Raw genomic sequence first — 27,466 nt, forward strand, 5'->3', positions numbered from 1 at the left:
CCTTTTACAGAAAAAGTTTGCCAATCCTGCCCCAAAATAACACAAAAGTAGTTATGACGCAATTTGATTTTCCTTTGATAACCCCAAAGGCAAGTGATTTCACAGAGCCCCAACACTGAGGGAAATCAGTGTCAAGGCACTCAGGACTACATGCCTGAACATAGAGACAGGTCTGGGAAAAATTCCACCCAGAAATAGGAATCTCAGCATCTGCCACCTATTTTCATCAGGTTTACAAAATCTGAATATGGAAGCATGGTGTTGATTAAAAAGAAACCAAATCCTTTACCCCACACCCACTAAGATGCCTACTATGACGACAAAACAAAAACAAAATCAGGGCTTCCCTGGTGCTCAGTGGTAAAGAATCCGCCTGCCAATGCAGGAGACACAGGTTTGATCCTCTAACCAGGAAGATCCCACCTGCCTCAGAGCAACTAAGCCCATGTGTCACAACTATTAATTCTGTGCTCTAGAGTCCAGGAGCTGCAACTACTGAAGCCTGCACTTCTCTTGTGGTCTGCAATAGAAGTCACCGCAATGAGAAGCCTGAGCACCATGACTAGAGAGTAGCCCTCCCCATCACTGCAACTGGACAGAAGCCTGCACAGCAGTGAAGACCCAGGACAGCCAAAACAAATAAATAAAATTATTAAAAAAAAAAAAAAAACAGAAACAGGACAAGTGCTGGCAAAGATGGAAAACTGGAAACTGTTGAACACTGTTGGTGGATATATAAAATGATGCAGGTACTGCAGAAAATAGTGTGGTAATTTTGCAAAAAATTAAACAGAATTACTGTGTAACTCAGCAACTCTACTTCTGGGTATACACTCGAAAGAAATGCAAGCACAGATGCAGAACAGATGGTCTGTACACCATGCTCAGAGTAACACTGTCCACAATAGCCAAGGAAGAACCAACCTAAGTATTCAACAGTGGATAAATGAATAAACAATATATGGTATATCCATACAATGGATTCAACTTTGAAAAAGGAAGGATATTCCAATGCATGCTACAGCATGAGTGAACCTTAAGGGACATTAAGTGAAATAAGCCAGTCACAAAAGGACAAATGCTGATCATCTGCTTACATAAGGCAACTAGGGGAGCTAAATTCACAAAGACAGAAAGCAGAATGGTGGTTTCTAGGGGCTGGGGGGAAGGGAAAATTGGGAATTATTGTTTAATGGGTACAGAGCTTATGTTACACAAGATGAAGAGTTCCATGGACAGACGGTGGTAACGGTGGCACAACAAACAATGTGAATGTGAGTAATGCCACTGAACTGCACACTTAAACATGGTTAAAATGGTAAATTTTATGTTACATGTATTTTGCCACGATTTTTTTAAAAAAGGAAACCAGATCTGTCACTCAATTTAAAAAGGCTTTACAAAACTGCACACATGGCCAATCATTATGCTTTTATTCAATTACTGCATAATAAGCATCATTTTTATTTGATTATCACTAGTCCACAAAAGAAGCCACCTGGAAAATGACTGGACAGTTATGTTTACAATCAGAAGAGATTCCAACCATTTCCTCTGTCTGACCACAAACAATAGATAACTAGACATTAGCTTGACCCTGCAGGTTTGGCAGGTTTTCTCACTAGCAACTACCAATACAGCAAATACTCATAACTATCTTAAATACAAGGAAAAATGAAATCCTTACCAAGTGTTCCAGGCCATAGTCAGCTTGGGCAATAGCAGTGCTGCTGAAAGTATTTGTTTCAATGATATCTGCCCCAGCTAGGAGGTAATCCTGCAACAAGAGGTCATGTCAGTGCTATGAGTTACAGAATCCCTGCCCCCTAACAGTAAACTTGCCTTTTCCTCACCATCTTCACCAAATACTTTTTGACTACTTACTAAGTGCAAGGCACTGCACTAGATACAGAATAGAGACACAAAAGGATATAGGGATTTCACAGAAAGTCATGTGGTATAAATAAAACGGAACTTGAGGTCAGACAAAGTTCAAATGTGGTGTGAACTGAGTCGAGTTCCTTAAACTCTGAGTTTGAGTTTCCTCATTTGAAAGCATTATTACAGCCCTGCTTCGTCAGTGGCCAGATGATAGTACAGATCGCACATCAAGCTTCTGGACACGATGGCCCTCCACAAACATTCTGTCTGCTCCTCTGCCACGTCCCAGCTTCAGCACAACTAGGATTCTGTTGAGAAGGGCCCTCTCACTGCAATCTCACTTCTGACCACAGCTGCTTCAGCCCACGGCTCCTGGCCCCTCTGAGCCAGATCAGAACCCTCACTAAACCCCGAGGACCTTGGTGTCCTCCTGTTCTCCCTGTTTGAAATCTTTCTTCCTTGTTTCACTCTGTCTCAATCTGATAAACACTCTGGAATCTCCTGATTTTCCAACAATGAGTAAACTCAACCCCAAGTAAGCAGATAAGACACTGTTTGCAGAAAAATTTGGAAATAAAATCCAAGATTTACACACTTTTAAGTCACAAACAGCCTAAATACTCATCAATAGGGAAACGGCTAAATAAACTATAATATGTCCATTTTATTACATGTTATGTGGCAGCTAAAAAACACCATGTGTGGGGAGTTCCCTGGTGGTCCAGTGGTTAAGACTCTGCTTTCACTGCAGGGGATATGGCTTTGATCCCTGGTCGGGGAACTAAGATCCTGCATGCAACAAGCAGCCAAAAAATAGGTAAAACCACAACAACACTGTGTATAAATATCTACGAATATGGAAACATCTCTAAAAGTACTGTGCAGTAGAAAAACAAAATTAATATGACACCATTAAATTTAAAATATACACACAGACAAATAGTATTGAGTTTTCTAGTATACATATATATATATACACTTATGTATAAAAGCATAACAAATGATTTGGAAAGACATACACCAACTAGTATAAGTGGTTATCTCTGGGGAAAAAATAGAAATTTGGAGTAGTGGTTAAAAGGCAATTTATTCTTAACTATGGGTTCTGTTTTATCAGAACAAATTAAAATTTAGCTTTTCAAAAAAGAGAAAGAAAAACTGAAAACAACCTTAATGCCTAAGAATAAGGTTAAATTAAGCAAATGGTGATAGAATAAATAAATAGAATAAATTTGTACAAAGTTACTAAAACCATGTCTCAGAATATTTAATACTCATGGTATTAAAAAATGCAAATTATAAAATAGTATGGAATAATAATAATCCCAATCTAATTTTTAAAACCCAAATACAGAAAACTAGTCTGAAATATAAATTAAAATATGTGAATGGCAAGTATGTCTTGGTAGTGAATTTACAGTCCATGGGGTCGCAGAGCTGGACATGACTGAGTAACTGAGCATAAACACACATACTGATATCACAGGTGGTTTTTATTTTATGTTTTTCTATTGAGCTAGACATTTTATTTCTGTAACAATGAACACATATTATCTCTATAATTAGACAAAGAGTATTTCTAAATTCCCAGTTATTTTCTCCAATTCTGCGTAGGTCTAAAATTTTCCATAATATGAAGTTTATAAGGTATTTCTTCTAGCTCTTCACCTCCTCTCTCCACTTTCTTTCCTGGAATAATATCCCACTCATGGGCTCGGGATATGACACCCCAAGATTCCAAGTCTATTCTCACCAATTAAAACATGTGTGACGGCTGTATTAAAAATGGATACCCAGCAAGGACCTCCTGTGTAGCACAGGGACCTCTGCTCAATCTTACGTGCAGCCAGGATGGGGGTGCAGTTTGAGGGAGAATGGATACACATACGTATGGCTGAGTCACTCTGCTCTGCACCTGAAACTATCACATTGTTAATCAGCTATGCTCCAACATAAAATTAAAAGTTTAAACAAAAAAACACAGATGGATGTGGGCATGCTGCTTCATCACTCTGCTCAATTTTCTTCTGTAAAAGCTGTCAAGATTAAAGGCGGCCATTAATGACAACACAGCCGAGGCTACCTGCAGGTGTTTTAAATGTCAGTTCCTGTAGGTCTCAGCCTAACAGCATCAATGGGCTAGGAAATGCATGAGGCATTCATCTGGGCCCTTACCCCAGTGCTGAGCCAGGACGGGGCCAATGCCATGGCCTGACTGGCCCTAGAGGCTCTTATCACAATTGCAAGACTCACCTCAGCAATTACTATCAGGGAACTTTTGACAAAACAAAAAGGTCCTACCATACACAGGTCCTGAAGGGTGCGGCATGCTCAGGCCACACAGTGAGGTAGCTGGGGGATGGAGGGAAATAACTGAGAGAGCCAGGGTTCTGCCTTCACTGGGATCAAGGTAGATGCTTAGGATATTGTGGGTTCACTCTTTACTGGAGAGCTTAAAACCTGTAGGAATTAGGGCCCAGGAAGCAAAAGGCAGGGTCACTCATTTAGGTTACCCAGGGCTTTCTCCAAGAGTCATGGTGGGGGAAGCCTGGTTGCTAGTCGGCTAGTCAGCAGCAGCCGTTTCATACGGCTGTCAGGGTGTTTACAGACAAGGATGCGTTTGAAACGGATGCCTCCCCAACCAGAAGCTGAAAGTCAGGCACCTACATTACAACCAAAACAGCCTAGTGTCAGGGACTTGCACTTTGTATAGAGCCTGGACATTCCATTAAAATGAAGGATCAAGGGATCAGCTCTATGGTCAGTAACACTACTAGAAATAACTAAGTGTGAAAAGGCCTAGTCTTTTTCCCTTCCTCATCCACAAACACGACATGGTCTCTACATCCAGAGAACTCCAGCGAGTCAATATCCCACACAAATGGGACAGCCAGATACACCTTACTGTATTTACTGCCATTTTGATTTATGTCCCTATCCCGGGAAACTTGCTGTTCTTTCTAGTTGCCTATCTAACACAGAAGACAAAGATTCACCCTCTTGAAAAACATTTACTGACTTACTTTGTGCAAGATACTGTTCTCAGTTGGAATTCAGTAGTGAAAAATAGGCATAAATTAGTGCCCTCAGGAAGCTAACGGTTGGGGAAAGGTGGTGATTTCACCAATTGCATGATAAGAACTGATGTTGGTATCCATGTTGGGCTTCCCTGGTGGCTCAGTGTAAAGAATTCTCCTGCAATGCAGGGGATGCAGGAGACACAGCTTCAACCCCTGGATCAGGGCGATCCCTGGAGACAGAAATGGCAACCCACTCCAGTATTCTTGCCTGGACAATCCCATGGACAAAGGAGCCTGGCAGGCTACAGTCCATGGTGTCGCAAAGAGTTGGACATGACCGAGCATGCATGCATAACTGTAACTGTATGAAGCAATTCATACCCATGATGGCATTCCCAATCTACAATGTACTGGAATTTTATAATGTAATTTGACTACATATTAGAAGGCCTAGCAGAAAAACTTGTAGAATCAACCTCTTCAAGAACCAATTTTCAATCTTCTAGTACTGACAATTTCTATCACAACAAAAGAAAGGCACTCCTAGTTTTTCTTCAAATGAAAACTATTCTGCATCTTATCTAGAACAAAGTCTTGACCAGCCAAGAGAAGGTTCCTTCCACCCTCAATGAATCATTTAATCATTCATTCATTCAAGTGATTTCCTTAAGAAGAGTCTGAAAGGCACCAAAAACAAAAACAAACAAGTGGGACTACATCAAACTAAAAAGCATCTACAGAGCAAAAGAAACAAGCAATAAAATGAAAAGGCAATCTACTGAATTGCAAATCATGTATCTGATGTGGATATCCAAAATAAAGAATTCATACAATTCAGCAACTAACAAAAAAAATACAAACAAACCAATTCAAAAAAAATGGGCAGAATACAGGACTTCCCTGGCAGTCCAGTGGTTAAGACTCTACACTTCCACTGCAGGGGGTATAGTTCAATCCCTGGTCAGGGAACTAAGATTCCATATGCAGCATGGCATGGTCAAAAAGGAAAAGATGAGCAGGAGACTAAAACAGACATTTTTCCAAGGAAGACATACAGATGGCCAACAAGTTCATGAAAAGACAGTCAACATCACTAATCATCAGGGAACTGCAAATCAAAATCACAATGCAATATCAGAGCTCACCTATCAGAATGGCTTTTATCAAAAAGACAAGAAATAACAAGTGTTGGTGAAGAGATACAGAAAAGGGAACCCTCGCACACTGTTGGCAGGAATGTAAAGTTTGCACAACCTCTATAGAAAATAGAATGGCGACTCCTCGAAAAATTAAAAATAGAACTACTATATGACCCAGCAATTTTATTTCCGGGTTTTATCCAAATAAAACAAAAACACTAACTGAAAAATACAGAAAAGATACTCGGTTGATTCTGCCAGTAGCATGCTTGTTTCAAATATTAAGCCATGCACGTCTAAGCGCACACAGTCAGGACAGTGAAACTGTGAATGGCTCACAGAATCAGCTACGGTTCCTTCGATGGCTTGCTTCTCTCAGAAAGCCCAGAGATGAGCCCACGAGCCTAGAGGAACCTTGTCGTCGACAGAGGAGGAAAGAATGTACAATGGAGAAAAGACAGTCTCTTTAATAAGTGGTGCTGGGAAAACTGGGCAGCACGGTGTAAAAGAATGAAATTAGAACACTTCCTAACAACACACAAAAATAAGCTCAAAATGGATTAAGGACTTAAATGTTAAGACCAGAAACTATAAAACTCTTAGAGGAAAACACAGATAGAACACTCTTTGACACACATCATAGCAAGATCCTCTATAACCCACCTTCTAGAGTAAAATAAGAACAAAGATAAGCAAATTGGACCTAATTAAACTGAAAAGCTTTTCTGCACAGCAAAGGAAACCATAAACAAGATGAAAAGACAACCCAGGATGGGAGAAAATAACTGCAAATAAAGCAACTGACAGAGGATTAACCTCTAAAATACACAAGCAGCTCATGCAGCTCAATACCAGAAAAACCACCCAATCGAAAAATGAGCAGAAGACGTGAACAGACATTTCTCCAAAGAAGACATATAAGGCTAATAAGCACATGAAAAAATGCTCAACACCATTTACTATTAGAAAAATGCAACCAAACCTACAATGAGGTATCACCTCACAACAGTCAGAATGGCCATTATCAAAAATCCACAACAAATGCTGGAGAGGATGTGGAGAAAAGGGAACCTTCTTGCACAGTTAGTGCGAATGTAAATTGATGCAGCCACTATGGAGATTCCTTAAAAAACTAGGAATAAAACAACATATGACCCAGCAATCCCACTACTGGACATACACCCTGAGAAAACCACAATTCTAAAAGACACATATATCCCAGTGTTCACTGCAGCACTATTTACAATAGCCAGGACATGGAAGTAACCCAATGTCTAAAGACAGATGAATGGATAAAGAAGATGTGGTACACATGTACAATGGAATATTATTCAGCCATAAAAAAGAATGAATTTGAGTCCATTCTAGAGAGGCAGATGAACCTAGAGTCTGTCACACAGAGTGAAGTAAGTCAGAAAGAGAAAAACAAATATCATATATTAACACATATATATGGAATCTTAAAAAGTGGTACTGATGAACCTATTGCTGGGCAGGAACAGAGATGTAGGCACAGAGGACAGCCTTGTGGACACAGAAGGAGGAGAGGGTAGGATGAACTGAAAGAGGAGCACTGAAACATATACATTACCGTATGTAAAACAGCCAGTGGGAATTTGCCGTAGGACACAGGGAGCTCAACCCAGGGCTGTGTGACATCTTCTGGGGGGGAGGCAGGAGGGAGGCTGAAGGAGGAGGGGGCGAGAGCACACCTATGGCTGACTCATGCTGATGTACGGCAGAAACCAACACACTATTGTAAAGCAGCTATCCTCCAGTTAAATAAATTTTTTTAAAAAAGAGGTACCCATGTTCACTGTAGCATTATTTACAGTTGTCAACATATGGACACAATCCAAGTGTCCACTGATAGATAAAGGAAAATAGGAAATGTCATATGTATACGTAATGAAATATAACTGAGCTATAAAAAAGAAGAAAGGTGGTTGCCAGAAGTTGGGGAGTGGACAGTGAGGGTAATGGATGAAGGGGGTCAAAAGGTACAAGCTTCCAGTTATAAAATAAGTCACGAAGATGTAACGCACACCATGAAGACTATAGTTAATACTACTATAAGTTGCTAAGAAGGTAGATCTTAAAAATCTTCATCACAAGAAAAAAACTGTAACTATGTATGGTAACAGATATTACCTAGACTTACTGTGGTGACCACTTTGTAACATATACTAATATCTAATCATTACACTGTACACCTGTAACTAATGTTATTTGTCAGCTACACTGCAATTTTTTAAAGAAGTCTGAAATACCTATAACAATGCCCTACTCCAAAGAGAAAATTTTCTCATTAAAGTCACTTTGTCCTTCAAATTGAATCTAGACCAAGAAAACAGATTAAGTCAACTTATTATTTCTTTTAGCCATAGTTCTACAAAATTCCTATAACCTATAAAACAATTTAGTTTTATGTTTATTTTTAAAAGTCTAGCAATACCCAGTTACTTGCTTCTGACTTTATGCTGACTTTATGACTTTATGCTGACTAGCCAGACAGAAAAATAAGATGAAAGAACATGGGATTTCAAGTCAGCAATCCTCTGTATCGCCAGTTATTTAATCTCTGAGATGCTCAGTTTTCAAATCTACAAAATGAGAATAACAATTATCTTTCAGTCTCACACCACCAGGGCTGCTGTAGTGAATTAGGTGCCCCAAAGGAAATCAGGCCTGAATATTCATTGAAGGACTGATGCTGAAGCTCTAAAACTTTGGCCACCTGATACAAAGAACTGACTCACTGGAAAAGACCCTGATGCTGGGCAAGACTGAAGGCAGGAGGACAAGGGGACGACAGAGGATGAGATAGTTGAATGGCATCACCGACTCTATGGACATGAGTCTGAGCAAGCTCCGGGAGTCGGTCATAGACAGGGAAGCCTGGCGTGCTACAGTCCATGGGGTTGCCAAGATGACTGAGCAGCCAAACTGAATGAAACCCGCTTTCTGAATACATCACCCCCTTTTCTGTCTCCCCCAGAGCACTTAACACGGTGGTCTGCCCTCAGGACACCAAAGGACTTGCAGAATGATAGATAAAAATAAAAGAACTCAAGGAAGGTTTACCTTATGGATTTGGTAAATGACACTGGGCTGAGTTATACTTAAAATATCATTGTTGCCTTTCAGGGGCCTGGCATGATCTTTAAATTCTTGTCCTCGGAAGTCTTCTTCACTCAGCTTGTGCCGCTGGATCATGGTCCCCATCCCTCCATCAAGCACCATAATCCTCTCCCGCAGGATGGCTTCAATCTCATCTTGCAGGGTCTTCTCCATCCCTGCTTTAAAGAAAGTGAGAATCTGAGTTTCCAAAATGAAAGGGGAAAACAAGGTGTGGAGAGGGACTGCAGACTAAATTAAAATAATTCACAACAGGGCGTAAGTGGGGTTCATAAATATATTCTCGCAATCCTGTCACCTTTCAAAAAGGCTGCCCCAAAATGTTTTCAGTAAGTTACAACAATGCCTAATGAAACAAGAGGCAGCAGACAGCACAGAATCACTGGTGTAGCACTGCACCAGGGTCAAGGTAGGCTGCAGTTATTCCTGTTTCAAAGATGAGCACAACAGACAGCAAAGGGCCAACTGCTCCAAGCCCAGGCCAGCTGCTGGAGGTCTGCAGGACTCCCTCCCCGTTGGTTCTGTGCATGTGCCCAGAATAAGACATAAGAAGATTTGGTTTGATGACCGAAAGCCATCAATAATTCCAAACTGCCATTTAGACTGTTAAGTCTGACAGTCTCTTCCACCTACCACCAGAACTCATGACAGGCTACCCGGCCTTGAAAAGCCCTAATGCCTACTCCTTCCAATCCTATTTTCTGGTCTCCAAGAACTACTGGAAAGCCACAAAACCATGCTGATTGGAATCACCGCAAATTCCTAACTTTGAGCCTTTTCTTCGGTTTACCTTTCCTCAGCTCCCTGAACAACACTTCCCATACCTGCTATCCCAGACCTCTGCTTGCCTTTAGCACAAAATCCTTCTCATCCTTTTAACTCAGAGGTAACTTCACCTAATCCTGTACAAAAGAGTCTTCTTTGGGGAGCTCCTCAAATTCACCCCACACACACACACCACAAAACCCTCTTGCAGCTTGTTCCCTCTGCACCTAAAGAAGAACATGTGATCACTTCCACCCACACCTCCCACTGTCCCTCCCGTCTACCCCTTCCCACCTCCAGCAATTCTGCCTCAACCTATCTTCATGCTGTGGCTTCTTCCTCCACACGCTACTGAAATCACTCCCTAAAGTCACACATGATCTTCTAATTATCAAAAACACTGGGCTCCAATCTAAGACTCAAATTCCAAGCTGTCCACTTGTTACAGCCTGCCCCTCAATCTACTATCCAAAACCAAATTTGCCACATTCCCTGTCTGATTTCTCTACTTTTGTGAATGCATCATCCTTCCCAGAAGACTGACCTGACAATCTCAGTGTTATGTGACCCCTCTTCTCCTTGATAATCAGTATCTACTCAGATCTCAAGCCCTATAGCTCTGGCATCCAAAATGCCATCCACATCAGGTCCACCTTCCATCCCCAGTGCCAGTCCTTTCCTCAAGACATTACTACACATCCAGCCATTACAGGTCCTCTCTGAGCTTCAGTCTGCATCCATGAAAACTAAGAAAGACATTGCCTCCTCATCCTAACTTCACAGAATTGTCTTATGGGTTAAAGGAGATCAGATACAAAGATGCTTTGTTTAAAAAAAAAAAATCAAGTGTCATATAAAGTGTCATCTCAACCACCGGGGTGACTATACCTGGTCACCCTATGTTTCAATCCATCCTATGCACCAGATTCATCTTCCTAAAAAGCATGTTTAAACCAGTTGCTTCCAATGCTTCCAACCTTAAACAATTCCCTACTGCCTACCAAATTTACTACAAGTTATTCAAAACAAATCACAATGACACCCACCTCTCTTGTCAACATGTGCTTCCGTGCTCCCTGAGAGGGAAGCAAAGCTGGAGTAAAATGCAGATGGCTCTAAGCTCTTTGAGCCTCTTGGAGGAAGACTGGGATTAGGCCAACTCATCTGTATCCCTAGCAACACCAAGGACAGTATCCAGCACTTAAGTGTTCAGTAAGTATTTCCTAAACTGACACAGCAAAAGAGTGAGGAAAGATGACAAGAGAAGGTCATTTAAGCCCCAAACCAGTAACGTATGAACATTTGTAAACTGGCAGTGGTGCAAATTTAAAACCCAGCTCTTACTGTCCAGAGACTTAGGTATTCTATATAGAAACAGGGGATGGATGGTAGCTATAGAGTTATTTTGACTGAATTACTCCTTAATAGGCTTCAGAAAGGTTGCTCTAGCAAGCTGTAAAGTAAATTTGTCGGTATGTGGTTTCTTTCCTAGAGGACATTATGTTTATTTCAGGGTTTACTATTCCTTTCCAAAACTAACTCACTGGCTAATTTTGTTTATTGAGCTAACAGGGGAAAGAAAACTGTTCCTGAAAAAGGAACAAAGTTAAGATCCAAAAATCTGAGCAGTAGTACCTCAAGCACCAAAGGAAAAAAACCACTTCCTGAAAGTGTGAAGAAAAGGCAGGGCTTAATGAGACATGTATACTAGAAAGACTGGTAGGCAACCGGGAAGTGGTCTGGTCATTTCCAATTAGTGTCAACAAAGGCAATTCAGGTGTGGCATTAATTTAGACACCCCATGATGCGGCTGTCCTTCAGCTAAGAAGCACCCAGAATTTGATATGATAAAGCTAATGGGGACAGGACAAAAAAAGCCAAGAAATCTGGGTTTTAGTCCCAGCTCTCAAAGGTAGCTATGGGGTTTTAGACAGACTGTGTTTTGCCTTATCACAGGACATGTGACAATAGAACAAGATGATGCATTTGAAGGCATGTTCCAGATGTTAACAACTGGGACTCTCATATCATAAAAGTCATGAAATGAGACATATAACCTTGGCATAATCACCCCACAAATGTTAGCAACTCCTATTATGTCATTATTATCGCATAGCTAATAAAAAGTAGAGCTAGCATCGAAACTCTAAAGGTTGCTTTCTATACTCTACAAGTCCAGTGGGTTAAGAAAAAGCATCAAGGAAGCCTGACGCACTCAGCTCTGTTCATGTTGGGGCAGGTGGCAGGAATGGCATGTTTGCAGGTTTAGAGATGAACTTGAATGAGGCAGAGCAAACACAATAATCAGCAAAAACATTTACACAGAGATCCTTTCAGATGGGGAATCAAAAGAAAGATTAAAAACTCTAACCTATATGCTCAACTGAATTCCTTTCTTTTTCAAAGAATGTAGCCGCAACCCTTCCTAAAATGACAGCATGTGTGACTGAATCACCCAACTGATGGGAAGACAGGGTGTGGACATGGTGGTGGTGGAGGGAAGCTGGAGGAGGGAGTAGGTGCATGCATGCAATCTAATTCTTTTCCCCAAACTTTAAACATTTTGTAATGGTGTACAGCCAATTAACAATGTTGTGGTAGTTTCAGGAGAAGAGGAAAGGGACTCAGCCATACATATACATGTGAGCATTCTCCCCCAAACCTCCCTCCTCTGCACCTAACATTGAGCAGAGTTCCATGTGCTATACAACAGTCCCTGTTGGCTATCCAAGGTATTCAAGGGATTTCCCTGGTAGTCCTGTGGTTAAGACTTTGCCTTCCAACGAAGGAGGCACAGGTTTGATCCCTGGTTGGGCAGCTAAGATCCCATGTGTCTCAGGGCCAAAAAAACAAAACATAAAATAGAAGCAATACTGTAACAAATTCAATAAAGACTTTAAAAATGGTCCACATCAAAAAAAGGTGCCCACTCTTGCCACTATTATTCAACATGGTTTTGGAAAACAGAGCCATGGCAGAGAAGAAAAAAGAAATAAAAGGAATCCAGAAGGAAAATAAGAAGTAAAATCCTCACTGTTTGCAGATGACATGCTATGATACATAGAAAATCCTAAAGATGCCACCAGAACATTACCAGAATTAATCAATGAAAATAGTAAAGTCACAGGATCTAAAATTAAATCCTATTCACTAACAATGAAAAATCTGAAAGAGAAATTAAGGAAACAATCCCATTCACAAATGCAACAAAAAGAATAAAATACCTAGGAATAAACCTATCTAAAGAGACAAAAGACCTGTATGCAGAAAACTGTAAGACACTACTGAAAGAAATCAAAGATGACACAAGACAGATGGAGAGATATACCATGTTCCTGGATTGGAAGAATCAATATTGTGAAAATAATCATACTACCCAAAACAATCTACAGATTCATTGAAATCTCTATCGACTATCAATGGTATTTTTCACAAAACTAGAACAATTTCACAATTTGTATGGAAACACAAAAGACCTCAGATAGCCAAAGCAATCTTGAGAAAGTAAAAGAGAGATGGAAGAATCAACCTTCCTGACTTCACACTATACTACAAAGCTACAGTCATCAAGACAGTATGGTACTGGCACAAGAAGAGAAATACAGACCAACAGAATAAGATAGAAATCTCAGAGGTAAACCCATGTACCTATGGGTACCTTGTCTTTGACAAAGGCGGAAGAATAAAAGAATATACAGTGGAGAAAAGACAGCCTCTTCAATAAGTGGTGCTGAGAAAACTGGACTGCTACATGTAAAAGAATAAAACTAGCACATTTCCTAACACCATGCACAAAAATAAACTCAAAATGGATTAAAGACTTAAATAAATGTAAGCCCAGAAACTGTAAACCTCTTAGAGAAAAACACAGGCAGTATACTCTTGGACATAAATCACAACAAGATCCTCTTTGACTCACCTTCTAGAGTAACAGAAATAAAAACAAAAATAAACAAATGGGGCCTAATTAAACGCTTTTGCACAACAAAGGAAACCATAAACAAGATGAAAAGACAACAGTCAGAATGGGAGAAAATAATTGCAAACAAAACAACTGACAAAGGATTAATCTCCAAAATATATAAGCAGTTCATACAGCTCAATATAATATCAGAAAAACAAACAGCCCAGTCAGAAAATGAGCAGAAGACCTGAACAGGCATTTCTTCAAAGAAGACATACAGGTGGCCAACAAACACATGAAAAGATGCCCAACATCATTAGTTATTAGAGAAGTATAAATCAAAACTACAATGAGGTGTCACCTCACACCAGTCAGAATGGCCATCATCAAAAAAATCTACCAACAATAAAAGCTATAAGAGGATGCGGAGAAAAGGGAACCCTCCTCCACTGTTGGTGGGAATGTAAATTGATGCAGGCACTATGGAGAACAGTATGCAGAGTTCTTAAAAAACTAGGAATAAAACTACCATATGATCCAGCAATCTCACTACTGTGCATAGACCCTGAGAAAAACCACATTTCTAAGAGACACATGTACCCCAATATTCACTGCTGCACTCTTTACAATAGCCAGGACATGGAATCAGTCTAGATGTCCATCCACAGATGTATGAAGATGTGTTTCATAAATAACAATGGAATATTACTCAGCCATAAAAAAGAATGAATTTGAGTCAGTTCTAGTGAGGTCAATGAACCTAGAACCTATTTAAACAGAGTAAAGGAAGTCAGAAAGACAAAAACAAATATCATTTTTAATGCTTATATATGGAATCTAGAAAAATAGAATTGATGAACCTGTCTGCAAGGAAGGAATGGAGATGCAGATATAGAGAATGGACTTGTGGACACAGCGGGAAAGGGAGAGAACAGATGAATGGAGAAAGCAGCATCAACATATATACAGTATCACCAATTCAATGGACATAAACTTGGGCAAATTGCAGGAGATGGTGAGAGACAGGGAGGCCGGGCATGCTATGGTCCAGGGGGCTGCAAAGAGCTGGACAGAACCTGGTGACTGAATAACAACAAAGTGTAAAACAGAAGTTGCTATATAACACGAAGAGCCCAGCCTGGTGCTCTGTGATGACTTAGAGGGGTGGGATGGGGGAGGGAAAGGGGGCTTTAAGAGGGAGAGGATGTATGTATAATTACGGCTGATTCTTGTCCGTTGTATGGCAGAAATCAACAGAACTTTGTAAAACAATCTTCCTCCAATTAAAAAATAAATTAAAAAAACAAAAGTGGTCCACACTGAAAAAAAGTCTTAAAAAATAAACGAAAAAGTATTCAAACCTTTGAGGAAAAAAAAAAATCCCAGTTTTTTCTACAAAGAAATATGTCAAAGAAAAAAAAAAGAAATATGTCTTTTGGCATTAGCAAAATGGTCAGTAGTTTATCAGGAAGGTAGCTCAGTTGGTCAAGAATCCACCGGCAATGCAGGAGACTGGGGTTCAATCCCTGGGTCAGGAAGATCCCCTGCAGAAGAAAACGGCAGCCCACTCCAGTATGCTTACCTGAAAAATCCCATGGACAGAGGAGCCTGACAGGCTACAGTCTGTGGGGTCGCAAGAGTCAGACTTAGCAACTAAAACCATCGCCATCAACCAAAATGATCAGTAAATAACCATATGATTTACATGTCTTTGTACTTCTATCTCCTCCACTGACCAAGTACACAGGAGTTTAAGGAGACAGAAATAAGAAAGGAAAGTTAATATACCAACAAAAGAAATGCCCCACCTCCGCCCACCCTGGTATCCTTCATCAGAGTTGGTTTGGCATTTCTCTACTCACTGCAAATCCGACAATGGAGTGTGCCCCCACTTGTCCTATTTTCAAAAAAGGTCTAAGCATTTTTCCAAGAGGCCTCTAATGTATTCACTTTTCAAATCAGAAATATAAATTTTTTCAATCTTTAAGATAGTTCACCATTTACCATAAAACAACCCCATCCCCACACAAATTCTGATAGCTTGTTAAGAGTTATCATATACGTAAGAGACAAAAGGTTTTTTAAAAAGCTCTAAACAAAACATGTAATTTTTTTATAAGAAGCTTGACCAACCTATCTGTAATTTATGTGAAAGACTAAAAGCCCAGAAAGAGCTAAGCTAACTTTAAAAAAGTAGAAAGAGATTACTTGGCCTATCAAATATTATTATATACTACAAGATATTATGAAATAGGGAAAGTAAATATAGAATATCTTCTTACTTAGCACAGGGCAGGACATCTAGATTTAAACAGCTCAACCTATAATTTTTTTTTAAAAAAGTAAATTTGATTACATAAAAACAAAGGATTTGGATTTCTGACAGATGAAAATCACCACTGACAAAAGTAATAAACAGATCATCAGCTGAAGGGAGATTCTGCAATGTCAGACTGAGAGGTACTGGGACTTCCCTGGCAGTCCAGTGGTGAGGACTCTGCGCTTTCACTGCTGGGGCCCAGGGTTTGATCCCTGGTCAGGGAATTAAGATCCTGCAAACCACACAGCACAGCCAAAGGAAGGAAAAAAAACCTGAAAGAGACTAAAATCTATAATATGCCAGGAGCTCCTACAAATCAATAAGAAATTAAACAGGAGTGGGCAAAAGATGTGAATAGGCAAATCAAGGGAAGGAAAAACTGAATACTCAACAAGTATATGAAGAGATGCTCCAACTATAAGCCATCAGAGAGACATGAATTAAAACAAGACAAAACCAATATATATACAACGCATGGGCAGTAATTAGAAGATTGGATAATACCAAAGAAAATCAGAACCCTTGCTTTTTGGAACGTAGATAGATACAGTCATTCTGGAGAGCAACCTAGCAAGAGTCAGTAAAATTAAGCATGTGGAAAACTCAACAATCTCACTCCTGAGTGTATTTCCCAAACAACGGCTCCACTGATGCATAGAGAACACATCAGAGGATATTAGAGAAGTTGCAAATTGGAGACAACCCTGGGAAATGGCAAAGTCAAATGTGCAGGATGCTCGTGTGTGGAATACTACTGAGTGGTAACCAGAACTACCACTGTATTGCTCTATTGTAGAAAAGAATATTGAGTGAGGAAGTCAGAAATGGCTAACTACTGGGATTCTATTTATATAAATGAAAAATATATACACAGACTAGCATCTACAAGGAAATGTACAAATATGATGAAATACATGAAACAGGAGCAAGAGAATTATGAACAGAAAATAGAGGTAAAAGGGAACACATATGAAAACAAATATGAGTGGGAATTATAACGGATGAATACAAAACTCCTCTGCAACTGAGGTCCTTAAAAATCCAATGCTTCTACCTTTTCCATGTCCTTATTTATCGTTTAGGGGATAACATACGATTTAAGGTAAGAGAAACTAAAAAACCCTCCTCCCATGTGTGCTGGTATAATCATTCACTGTTCTAATCTTTATGTGTTTGTTCCCCAATGTTTTCCAGTAGGAGATCAGCTGTCACTGGCTTCTAATCACCACTGCTCCCCCACAACCTTGTTACAACAGTAAGTCACCTGAACAATTCCTCCCTTGACAGGGTGAGTAGACACCGGAATGTCGCTCTTCCACAGGCAACAAGTAAAACAAATAAAAAACTGGTATTTATCTGTATTCAGTTCATTAGGTCTAGAACATTCTATATATTTTACTCCTAACTAGTTAGGTTTTAACAGAGAAGGCAATGGCACCCCACTCCAGTACTCTTTCCTGGAAAATCCCATGGATGGAGGAGCCTGGTAGGCTGCGGTCCATGGGGTAGCTGAGAGTTGGACACGACTGAGCAACTTCACTTTCACTTTTCACTTTCACACACTGGAGAAGGAAATGGCAACCCACTCCAGTGTTCTTGCCTGGAGAATCCCAGGGACGGGGGAGCCTGGTGGACCGCTGTCTATGGGATCACACGGAGTCGGACACGACTGAAGTGACTTGGCAGCAGCAGCAGTTAGGTTCTAAATAGCAAAGACTCTCCCTAACATCTTTCACAACTGAACATAAAAATATAGCTTTGCAGGTTCTTCAATTATCTGACTAGTTACAACACTGTCTGAGAAGTATTTTTATGTTTAAGATATCTAAGTGTGTGCTCAGTTGCTCTAGTCCTGTTCAACTCTGCGAGTCTATGGACTGTAGCTTGCCAGGCTCCTCTGTCCATAGGATTCTGCAGGCAAGAATACTGGAGTAGGTTACCACGCCCTTCTCCAGGGGATCTTCCTGACCCAGGGATAGAACCCGAGTCTCCTGCATCTCCTGCATTGCAGGTACCATCTGGGATGATATATATAAATAACACAGTCTAAAAGAGAAAGACACAAAGAATGTCCTTGTCTAGTGAACCTAAGAGATCACAAAGTTTTTCCCAGCTCGAGAGGACCTAGTCAATGTACTTTACTTGGGTGATTTTTTTTTCTACCCTTTAATGTTTTCTTCTCGGCCACTGCTCCTGCGCTGTCGCTGCCTGGCGCTCTGGGTCGCTACACCTGACCTTGGGCAAGGGGTAGCTCCTCACGGCCACACTTCTGCGTGGTCTGTCACAGCCGGTGCACTTCTGCGCGGTCTGTCGCAGCCGGCAGAGGAACTACCCCACCCCTGAGGTCAGGGGCCCCGCCCGAGAGGAGCTACCCCACCTCCAAGGAGCGGCTGCTGCGGGGGCGCAGGAGGGCCAAGAGGAGCTACTCCACGTTCAAGGTCAGGAGAGGCGGCCGTGAGAAGATAGCCCTCGTCCAAGGTAAGGAGCAGCGGCTGCGCTTTGCTGGAGCAGACGTGAAGAGATACCCCACGTCCAAGGTAAGAGAAACCCAAGTAAGACGGTAGGTGTTGCGAGAGGGCATCAGAGGGCAGACAGACTGAAACCACAATCACAGACAACTAGCCAATCTGATCACAGGACCACAGTCTTGTCTAACTCAATGAAACCAATGCCGTGTGGGGCCACCCAAGTCGGTCGGGTCACGGTGGAGAGGTCTGACAGAATGTGGTCCACTGGAGAAGGGAATGGAAAACCACTTCAGAATTCTTGCCTTGAGAACCCCATGAACAGTAGGAAAAGGCAAATTCGTAGGATACTGAAAGAGGAACTCCCCAGGTCGGTAGGTGCCCAATATGCTACTGGAGATCAGTGGAGAAATAACTCCAGAAAGAATGAAGGGATGGAGCCAAAGCAAAAACAATACCCAGTGGTGGATGGGACTGGTGATAGAAGCAAGGTCCGATGCTGTAAAGAGCAATATTGCATAGGAACCTGGAATATTAGGTCCATGAATCAAGGCAAATTGGAAGTGGTCAAACATGAGATGGCAAGAGTGAACGTCGACATTCTAGGAATCAGCAAACTAAAATGGACTGGAATGGATGAATTTAACTCAGATGACCATTGTATCTACTACTGTGGGCAGGAATCCCTTAGAAGAAATGGAGTAGCCATCACAGTCAACAAAAGAGTCTGAAATGCAGTGCTTGGATGCAGTCTCAAAAGCGACAGAATGATCTCTTCATTTCCAAGGCAAACCATTCAATATCACGGTAATCCAAGACTATGCTCCAATCAGTAATGCTGAAGAAGCCGAAGTGGAACGGTTCTATGAAGACCTACAAGACCTTTTCGAACTAACACCCAAAAAAGATGTCCTCTTCATTATAGGGGACTGGAATGCAAAAGTATGAAGTCAAGAAACACCTGGAGTAACAGGCAAATTTGGCCTTGGAGTATGCAATGAAGCAGGGCAAAGGCTAATAGAGTTCTGCCAAGAGAACACACTGGTCATAGCAAACACCCTCTTCCAACAACACAAGAGAAGACTCTACACATGGACATCACCAGATGGTCAACACCGAAATCAGATTGATTACATTCTTTGCAGCCAAAGGTGGAGAAGCTCTATACAGTCAGCAAAAACAAGACCAGGAGCTGACTGTGGCTCAGATCATGAACTCCTTATTGCCAAATTCAGACTTAAACTAAAGAGAGTAGGGATAACCACTAGACCATTCAGGTATGACCTAAATCAAATCCCTTATGAATATACAGTGGAAGTGAGAAATAGATTTAAGGGACTAGATCAGACAGAGTGCCTGATGAACTATGGACAGAGGTTCATGACATTGTACAGGAGACAGGGATCAAGACCATCCCCATGGAAAAGAAATGCAAAAAAACAAAATGGCTGTCTGAGAAGGCCTTACAAATAGCTGTGAAACGAAGAGAAGCCAAAAGCAAAGGAGAAAAGGAAAGATATTCCCATTTGAATGCAGAGCTCCAAAGAATAGCAAGGAGAGATAAGAAAGCCTTTCTCAGCAATCAATGCAAAGAAATAGAGGAAAACAACAGAATGGGAAAGACTAGAGATCTCTTCAAGAAAATTGGAGATACCAAGGGAATATTTCATGCGAAAATGGGCTCAATAAAGGACAGAAATGGTATGGACCTAACAGAAGCAGAAGATATTAAGAAGAGGTAGCAAGAATACACAGAAGAACTGTACAAAAAAGATCTTCACGACCCACATAATCACAATGGTGTGATCACTGACCTAGAGCCAGATATCCTGGAATGGGAAGTCAAGTGGGCCTTAGGAAGCATCACTATGAACAAAGCTAGTGGATGTGATGGAATTCCAGCTGAGCTATTTCAGATCCGGAAAGATGATGCTGTGAAAGTGCTGCACTCAATATGCCAGCAAATTTGGAAAACTCAGCAGTGGCCACAGGACTGCAAAAGGTCAGTTTTCATTCCAATCTCAAAGAAAGGCAATCCCAAAGAATGCTCAAACTACCACACAATTTCACTCATCTCACATGCTAGTAAAGTAATGCTCAAAATTCTCCAAGCCAGGCTTCAGCAATACGTGAACCAAGAACTTCCAGATGTCCAAGCTGGTTTTAGAAAAGGCAGAGGAACCAGAGATCAAATTGCCAATATCCACGGGATCATCAAAAAAGCAAGAGAGTTCCAGAAAAACATCTATTTCTGCTTTATTGACTATGCCAAAGCCCTCGACTGTGTGGATCACAATAAACTGTGGAAAATTCTGAAGGAGATGGGAATACCAGACCTGCCTCTTGAGAAACCTGTATGCAGGTCAGGAAGCAACAGTAGAACTGGACATGGAACAACAGACTGGCTCCAAACAGGAAAAGGAGTACGTCAAGGCTGTATATTGTCACCCTGCTTATTTAACTTATATGCAGAGTACATCATGAGAAACGCTGGGCTGGAAGAAGCAAAAGCTGGAATTAAGATTGCCCCGGAGAAATATCAATAACCTCAGATATGCAGATGACACCACTCTTATGGCAGAAAGTGAAGAGGAACTAAAAAGCCTCTTGATGAAAGTGAAGGAGGAGAGTGAAAAAGCTGGCTTAAAGCTTAACATTGAGAAAACTAAGGTCATGGCATCTGGTCCCATCACTTCAAGGGAAACAGATGGGGAGACAGTGGAAACAGTGTCAGACTTTATTTTTTTGGACTCCAAAATCACTGCAGATGGTGATTGCAGCCATGAAATTAAAAGACGCTTACTCCTTTGAAGGAAAATTATGACCAACCTCGATAGCATATTAAAAAGCAGAGACATTACTTTGCCAACAAAGGTCCATCTAGTCAAGGCTATGATTTTTCCAGTGGTCATGTAATGATGTGAGAGTTGGACTGTGAAGAAAGCTGAGCGCCAAAAAATTGATGCTTTTGAACTGTGGTGTTGGAGAAGACTCTTGAGAGTCCCTTGGACTGCAAGGAGATCCAACCAGTCCATCCTGAAGGAGATAAGTCCTGGGTGTTCATTGGAAGGACTGATGCTGAGGCTGAAACTCCAGTATTTTGGCCACCTGATGCGAAGAGTTGTCTCATTGGAAAAGACCCTGATGCTGGGAGGGGTTGGGGGCAGGAGGAGAAGGGGACGACAGAGGATGAGATGGCTGGATGGCATCACCGACTCGATGGGCATGAGTTTGGGTATACTCTGGGAGTTAGTGATGGACAGGGAGGCTTGGCGTGCTGCGATTCATGGGGTTGCAGAGAGTCAGACACGACTGAGCAACTGAACTGAACTGAACTAATGTTTTCTTTCCCAGTAATGATAATGCGATTCATAGTAAATGCTCCAAAGAGTAAACAAACATGGGATTAACTGGTGTAAAGGACCTATTAGATTTTGAGGTGGGTAAGTCAGATAGTATGGCCTTTAAGAACCATCCTAAATAATGGTTCTTTAAGACAAGAACCATCCTAGAGATGATGACGGCATAAACCCCAAATACACATGATTTTAAGTAACAAGTTACTGTCAAGAACACATTTACTCTGTAGACAGAATGATCCCATGTAGCTATGATTGACTTAGGACTCCCACACCCACTGCACTGCCTGGAGGAAACAGAGCAAAGAAAAGAATTCTGCATTCAAACAAATGATCCCAACACTGTTCTCAGCAGTTTCCTGACTTGACTCTTAAAGACTATCTTACTACTACCCTATAAGTCCCTTGCAAGACACTTCATTTCTGAATCTCTAACTTCTAGTTTGCACCAACTTGCTACATTTTGTAGTCATCTCTTTGCTTCTGCAATATTCCATTTCTGAAATATACTATTTCCCCTTTGATTTTAATGAGCCCGGGAAGAATTAGAAACATGTAACTGCCTACTAGCAATTCACTGGCTCATTTACTCACTCTTTCATTAATCATTTATCAACTGAGTTCCAGATAACATTTTACAGAAAAACCTGAAAGAACATTTTGGCCAACCCAATACATACTACCAGTAAACAACGATGAAACTAAGCAATCTTTACACACTTATAGTTAAAACTTTTCTCACAAGAAGTATTTGCCAGCCCACAACCATGGCCTGAGGTCATGGACACTCAGGCTTAAGGCCCAACCCTGAGATTCAGGAATTGCCAGTTTTATTCATCCAAGAGCTTCACTAAGACTGGACATCAATAAGTAAGGGTTTCTAGGAAGTTAAAACTGACTTTCATCCCAACATACAGGCTCCCCACATAAAGAGAAGCAGAATAATTCTGAAGTCTTTTCTAGGCCCACGCATAGGGCCCAAGACTTGATTTAACTTTATTGAAGTGTTCATCTGTGGAGGTGAGCCTTGGGGTCAGAAAGCTAAGCTAGATTCAAACACTTAATTTTCCTTTTATCTGCTGTAAAAAGATCACTATTCAAACTATTCTAAATCTGCAGGGGTTTTTGCTCCAGATACATTAAGATAACAGAGAAATCACATACTTCCTTTTAAAATTACATGGGAAAAGGAAGGTCAGAAGTCATCAGTAAAAAATACTATTCAAATAAGTAAATGATACCCCTGTGGGAGATATAGGTCTCACTTTACAGCAACAGTGATAAAATGTTTCTTAATCACATATCCACCTGTTTCATGAACAATTCTAACGGTTCCATTTATCAGGACCTTAGAATCAAAAGGGTCACTAGCTCACCTCTGAAAAATTTCAGAGTTATGTAATTCCTGAGCTGAAGATCCTTATCTGTCACATCTACTGTTATGTCCTTGTTACTGATTCTCTTGTTTCTTCATTTGCTACTTCATACCTCACAAGTTTTAATAGCTGTATTTGTTCACAAATTACAATCAGGGAGGGCATTCAAGACCTAGAACTCATTTTAAAACTGAAAATATTGATATACTTAATTCTTGTGTTAGTTTTCTTTTTCTTCATTGTCAATGTGAGAGTCACCAACATCAAAATCACCTGGAATTATTACCCCTTATCCCAACCTACTGAGTACCCACTCATCTATTCTAACAGTGATTTTACACACACTAGAGTTGGCAGGACTACTGTTGTCACCTCGAGGTGTAAAATAAAAGTTCAATGCAGTTTTAAATAGCTTTCTGGGCTTCCTTATTTCTCAGCACCTGAACCTTCTTTGGCTTAGATGCTTAATAAACATATATTGAATAAGAACGTTCAATCATGCAAAACTTCTATAAGGCCCAGACGGAATACGGTACATCAAACTGAAAAGTTTAGTTAACCTGGCGCTCAGAGTATGTTTCGGGGGCACAGGTCGGGGTGTGCTTTATGGATTTGATGGTTTGTCTACCTTGGGAGGAAGCCGCGTGGGTCGGGGAGAGAAGGAACGCAGGCAGCGAGAAAACACGGGACCTCAGGGTTCGCACGTTCGGAGGTGCCGCCCGCCCCCGGGGAAAGCTAACCAGGTGTCTCCTGGTGGTAACTGAATCACCCTAGGGATTAGGAGGTAATCAACCACCGAAGCGCGGAGAGCGGGTCGCAGCATTACCAGATGGCGTCAGGTCCTGGAGCGTGGGGGCCATACTGCGGAGTCTTCTCCTCGGGCCGGGGACGCGGCGGGGAAGACGCGCCCTCCGCACGTGACGGCCCAGAGCCACGCCAGCCAGCGCCGGGCCAGCAGTTCACAGAAGGTTGGGGTCCCAGGGATACTGAGGGGTCTCCCCGCAACCAGACCCGACAGCGGGACTTCCGTCAGGGCCCGAGCGCCGCGCGGCGCTGACAGGAGGGCCCCCTGCCCAGACCGCTGCTCATACACGTGCTTTCTTCTCGGTCACCTGGCCGGTCCTAGGCAAAGGCCTGGCAGCTAAACCAGCGCGACCGGAGGCCGAGTCGACAGGAGGACGCGGGCTTGACCCGAAGAGGAGGACGACGTGGCGGCCGAGGCGCGGGGCCAAAGCTCGCAGTGCCCCCGTGGGTTTGTGTAACTCAAGAATACTGTTATTCTGCGCGCAATCCAGCCTCGCCATGGGAGGGCCCGCCCCTTCAGACCCGCGATTGGTCTATAGGAAGCTCGTAGCAACGCTATTGGCTGACCGATTCAACCACTCACATGAGGCTTTGTCGCCCCCCCTCCCCCGGGATTTCTGGGAGGTGTAGTTCAGGATCCCATGTGCCCCTCTGAGGTTTTGCTCATCTCAGCCCAGCGTCTGAAACTGTGGCCACCAGTGGTCTCCCCAAATTTAAATCCTGGTGCGAAGTTGGCGCTGACTTCAAAATGTATTAATATGATGTCAAGAGGCTGGTACTTGAAGTCTGGAAGAGCAGGTACTAGTCACGCTTTACTGTTAACTGGCTTTGGGCAAGATAATCTCAGGCTCCACTCTACACTTTATAAAATAGGAAAGGATGGATAGGGTGGTGATAATTACTATTTTACAAGGTTGTTGTAGGGATTAGTAGTAGGATCGTGTGAATGTGCTGGGAAACTCTGAAGTACATTTATGCATGTTAATTGTCACGTTTTGACAATAAACATTAAGCACACACTATGTGTCAGACTTTAGACTACATGCTTGGAATGCAAAGACAGACAAGCTACAGCGCATCCCCACCTTTCTCTTAAGAGGAAGAACTCACAATCTGATTAAGAATAATTTAACAGAAAAAAGAAAAAGAATCACATGTAGCGTACCAAAGAAACTCAGAACCCCAAGGGTGCTGGGGGAAGAGTTCAAAGGAGAAGCTAGGCTCTAAAGAGAGTGTGTGTGCCAAGTTAAGGCCATTTCTGTAGAGAGAAACTAGTGGGTAGAAACAGCACTTGAGAGAATCTGAAAATAAAGGACAGCTGTGTAAGATGAGATGTGGTATGATATTATCAACTCAGTAGACAAGAGTTTGAGCAAACTCCAGGAGATGGTGAAGGACAGGGGAACCTGGCATGCTGCAGTCCATGGGGTCGCAAAGAGTTGGACACGATTTAGCGACTGAACAACAACAACCAGTTTTGTGGAAGACAATTTGTCCATGGCCCAGGGGGCAGGGGATGGTTTCAGGGTGATTCGAGCTTATTACATTTATTGTACACTTTATTTCTAATCTAATGCCGTCGCTGATCTGACAGGAGGTACTGATCCTTGGTCCAGAGTTTGGGGACCCTTGGCCTAGAGGATAGGACAAATGATGATCAAGTATATCTTTATAAAGCAAGATTAGTACCCTGGAGGAGGATCTCTATAAGCTAGTGTCTGTCATCATCCTTGTTTACTGATGAGAAAACCAAAGAAAAGAGAGGTTGACTGATCAGAGGGCAAGAGTGCAGTGCTGTTTACAATTCATTGATCACAACCAGTTGCAGATTTCTTTGTTTCTTCTCCACCCCCACTGCTTCACTTAACTAACCTAGAAGAAAAAGGCAAAAAAAAAAAAAAACAACAACAGAGAAGTTAAACAAGCTGCCCAAGGTCACATTTCTAAGAGGCGGTAAACCTGGGCTTCAAACCTGGGAAAACTGGTTTCAACATTCCTCCTGTTTATCGCTAAGCCCTAATACTTCCTTTGAACAACTGATGAAAGAGCCCTCTTTCCAGAAAAATGGACACACCAAATTGCTTACAATTTCCATTGTTACTCAGATTCCCTGACCTTAATTTACAGAATGAAGTGAGTTTATAAAATGTTGCCTCACTGTTAACATTAAACAAATGTTGTTGTCATTCATGAAACCCTGGAATCTTAAATATTCTATAATTTCAATGGGAGATATTCCTACTTGGCGTTTGGGGACAGATAAAACTTTAATGTTTACAGGGTTAATGGGGACTTCCCCAGTGGTCCCTTGATTAAAAATCCACCTGCTAATGCAGGGGACATGGGTTAGATCCCTGGTTCAGAAAGATCTCACATACCTCAGAGCAACTAAGCCAGTGCTCCACAGCTACTGAAACCCATGTGCTCTAGAGCCCGTGTTACATGACTTGTGAGGCCTGTGTGCCTGAAGCCTATACTCTGCAACAAGAGGAGGCACCGTAATGAAAAGCCCATGTATCAGTAACTAGAGAAAGCCCTCATTCCCTCAACTGCAGAGAGACCTCACCTCAGCGCCGAAGGACCCCGGGCAGCCAAAGATAGATAAATAAATAAAGGGTTGGGGCTTCCCGTGGCTCAGTGGTAAAGAATCCAGCTGCCAATGCAGGAGACAAGGGTTCAATCCCTGAGTTGGGAAGATCCACTGGAGGAAGGCATGGCGACCCACTCCAGTATTCATGCCTGGAGAATCCCCATGGACAGAGGAGCCTGGTGGGCTACAGTCCGTGGGGTCGCAAAGAGTCAGACGTGACTGAGAGACTAAGCAGAGCACATATGCAGACGATAGGCAGTAAATAAGTTTATTAAAAATAATAAAACCTTACTTTAGGACAGACTTTTTCTGTCTTGGCCTTGTTATATAGCCACAGAAACATTTAATACCTGGCACAAGGTGGCATGTGACTAAATAGTGTTCAGAAGGGTAAATTACTGGAAAATTTTGCAACCATGAGTTTTTGGACATTATCTGATGAACACTGTTAGCACAGCTTCCATAGCAGACTTTTTACTGGCAGAAAGAGGGGTTTTTTGTTTGTTTGTTTGTTTCGTCTTAACCAGGATGTAATTTGAAAGCTGTAATCATTCTCTAAAACTGGAAATATGATCCCTTTATTTGCCAATGGTAAGATAAATCTCCCAGGTGGTGCCAGTGGTAAAGAACCCATCTGCCAATGCAGGAGACAAAAGACATGGTGGGGTTTGACCCCTTGGTGGGGGAGATCCCCTGGTGGAGGGC

General features: G+C 41.8%; 1 protein-coding gene across 3 annotated transcripts in view; it reads right to left on the reverse strand.

Moving 5' to 3' along the window:
* Window positions 1-24,641, reverse strand: part of MTR (5-methyltetrahydrofolate-homocysteine methyltransferase) — a 125,257-nt gene extending 100,616 nt beyond the window's left edge. Inside the window, exons 1-3 of one of the 3 annotated variants that reach the window (XM_043477017.1) lie at window positions 24,194-24,641; window positions 9,125-9,336; window positions 1,688-1,777 (exon numbers count right to left, since the gene is read on the reverse strand). In XM_043477017.1, the coding sequence (XP_043332952.1) occupies window positions 1,688-1,777; window positions 9,125-9,336; window positions 24,194-24,227 (336 nt within the window). In that variant the 5' untranslated portion in view covers window positions 24,228-24,641. Of the gene's footprint in view, window positions 1-1,687; window positions 1,778-9,124; window positions 9,340-10,989; window positions 11,248-24,193 lie in introns of those variants that run through there. The other 2 variants (XM_043477016.1, XM_043477015.1) reach the window with 2 other exon arrangements.
* Between the last annotated feature and the right edge of the window lie 2,825 nt (window positions 24,642-27,466).

This window comes from Cervus canadensis, chromosome 8 (genome assembly GCF_019320065.1).
Source record: "Cervus canadensis isolate Bull #8, Minnesota chromosome 8, ASM1932006v1, whole genome shotgun sequence".
Classification (NCBI taxonomy): Eukaryota; Metazoa; Chordata; class Mammalia; order Artiodactyla; family Cervidae; genus Cervus; species Cervus canadensis.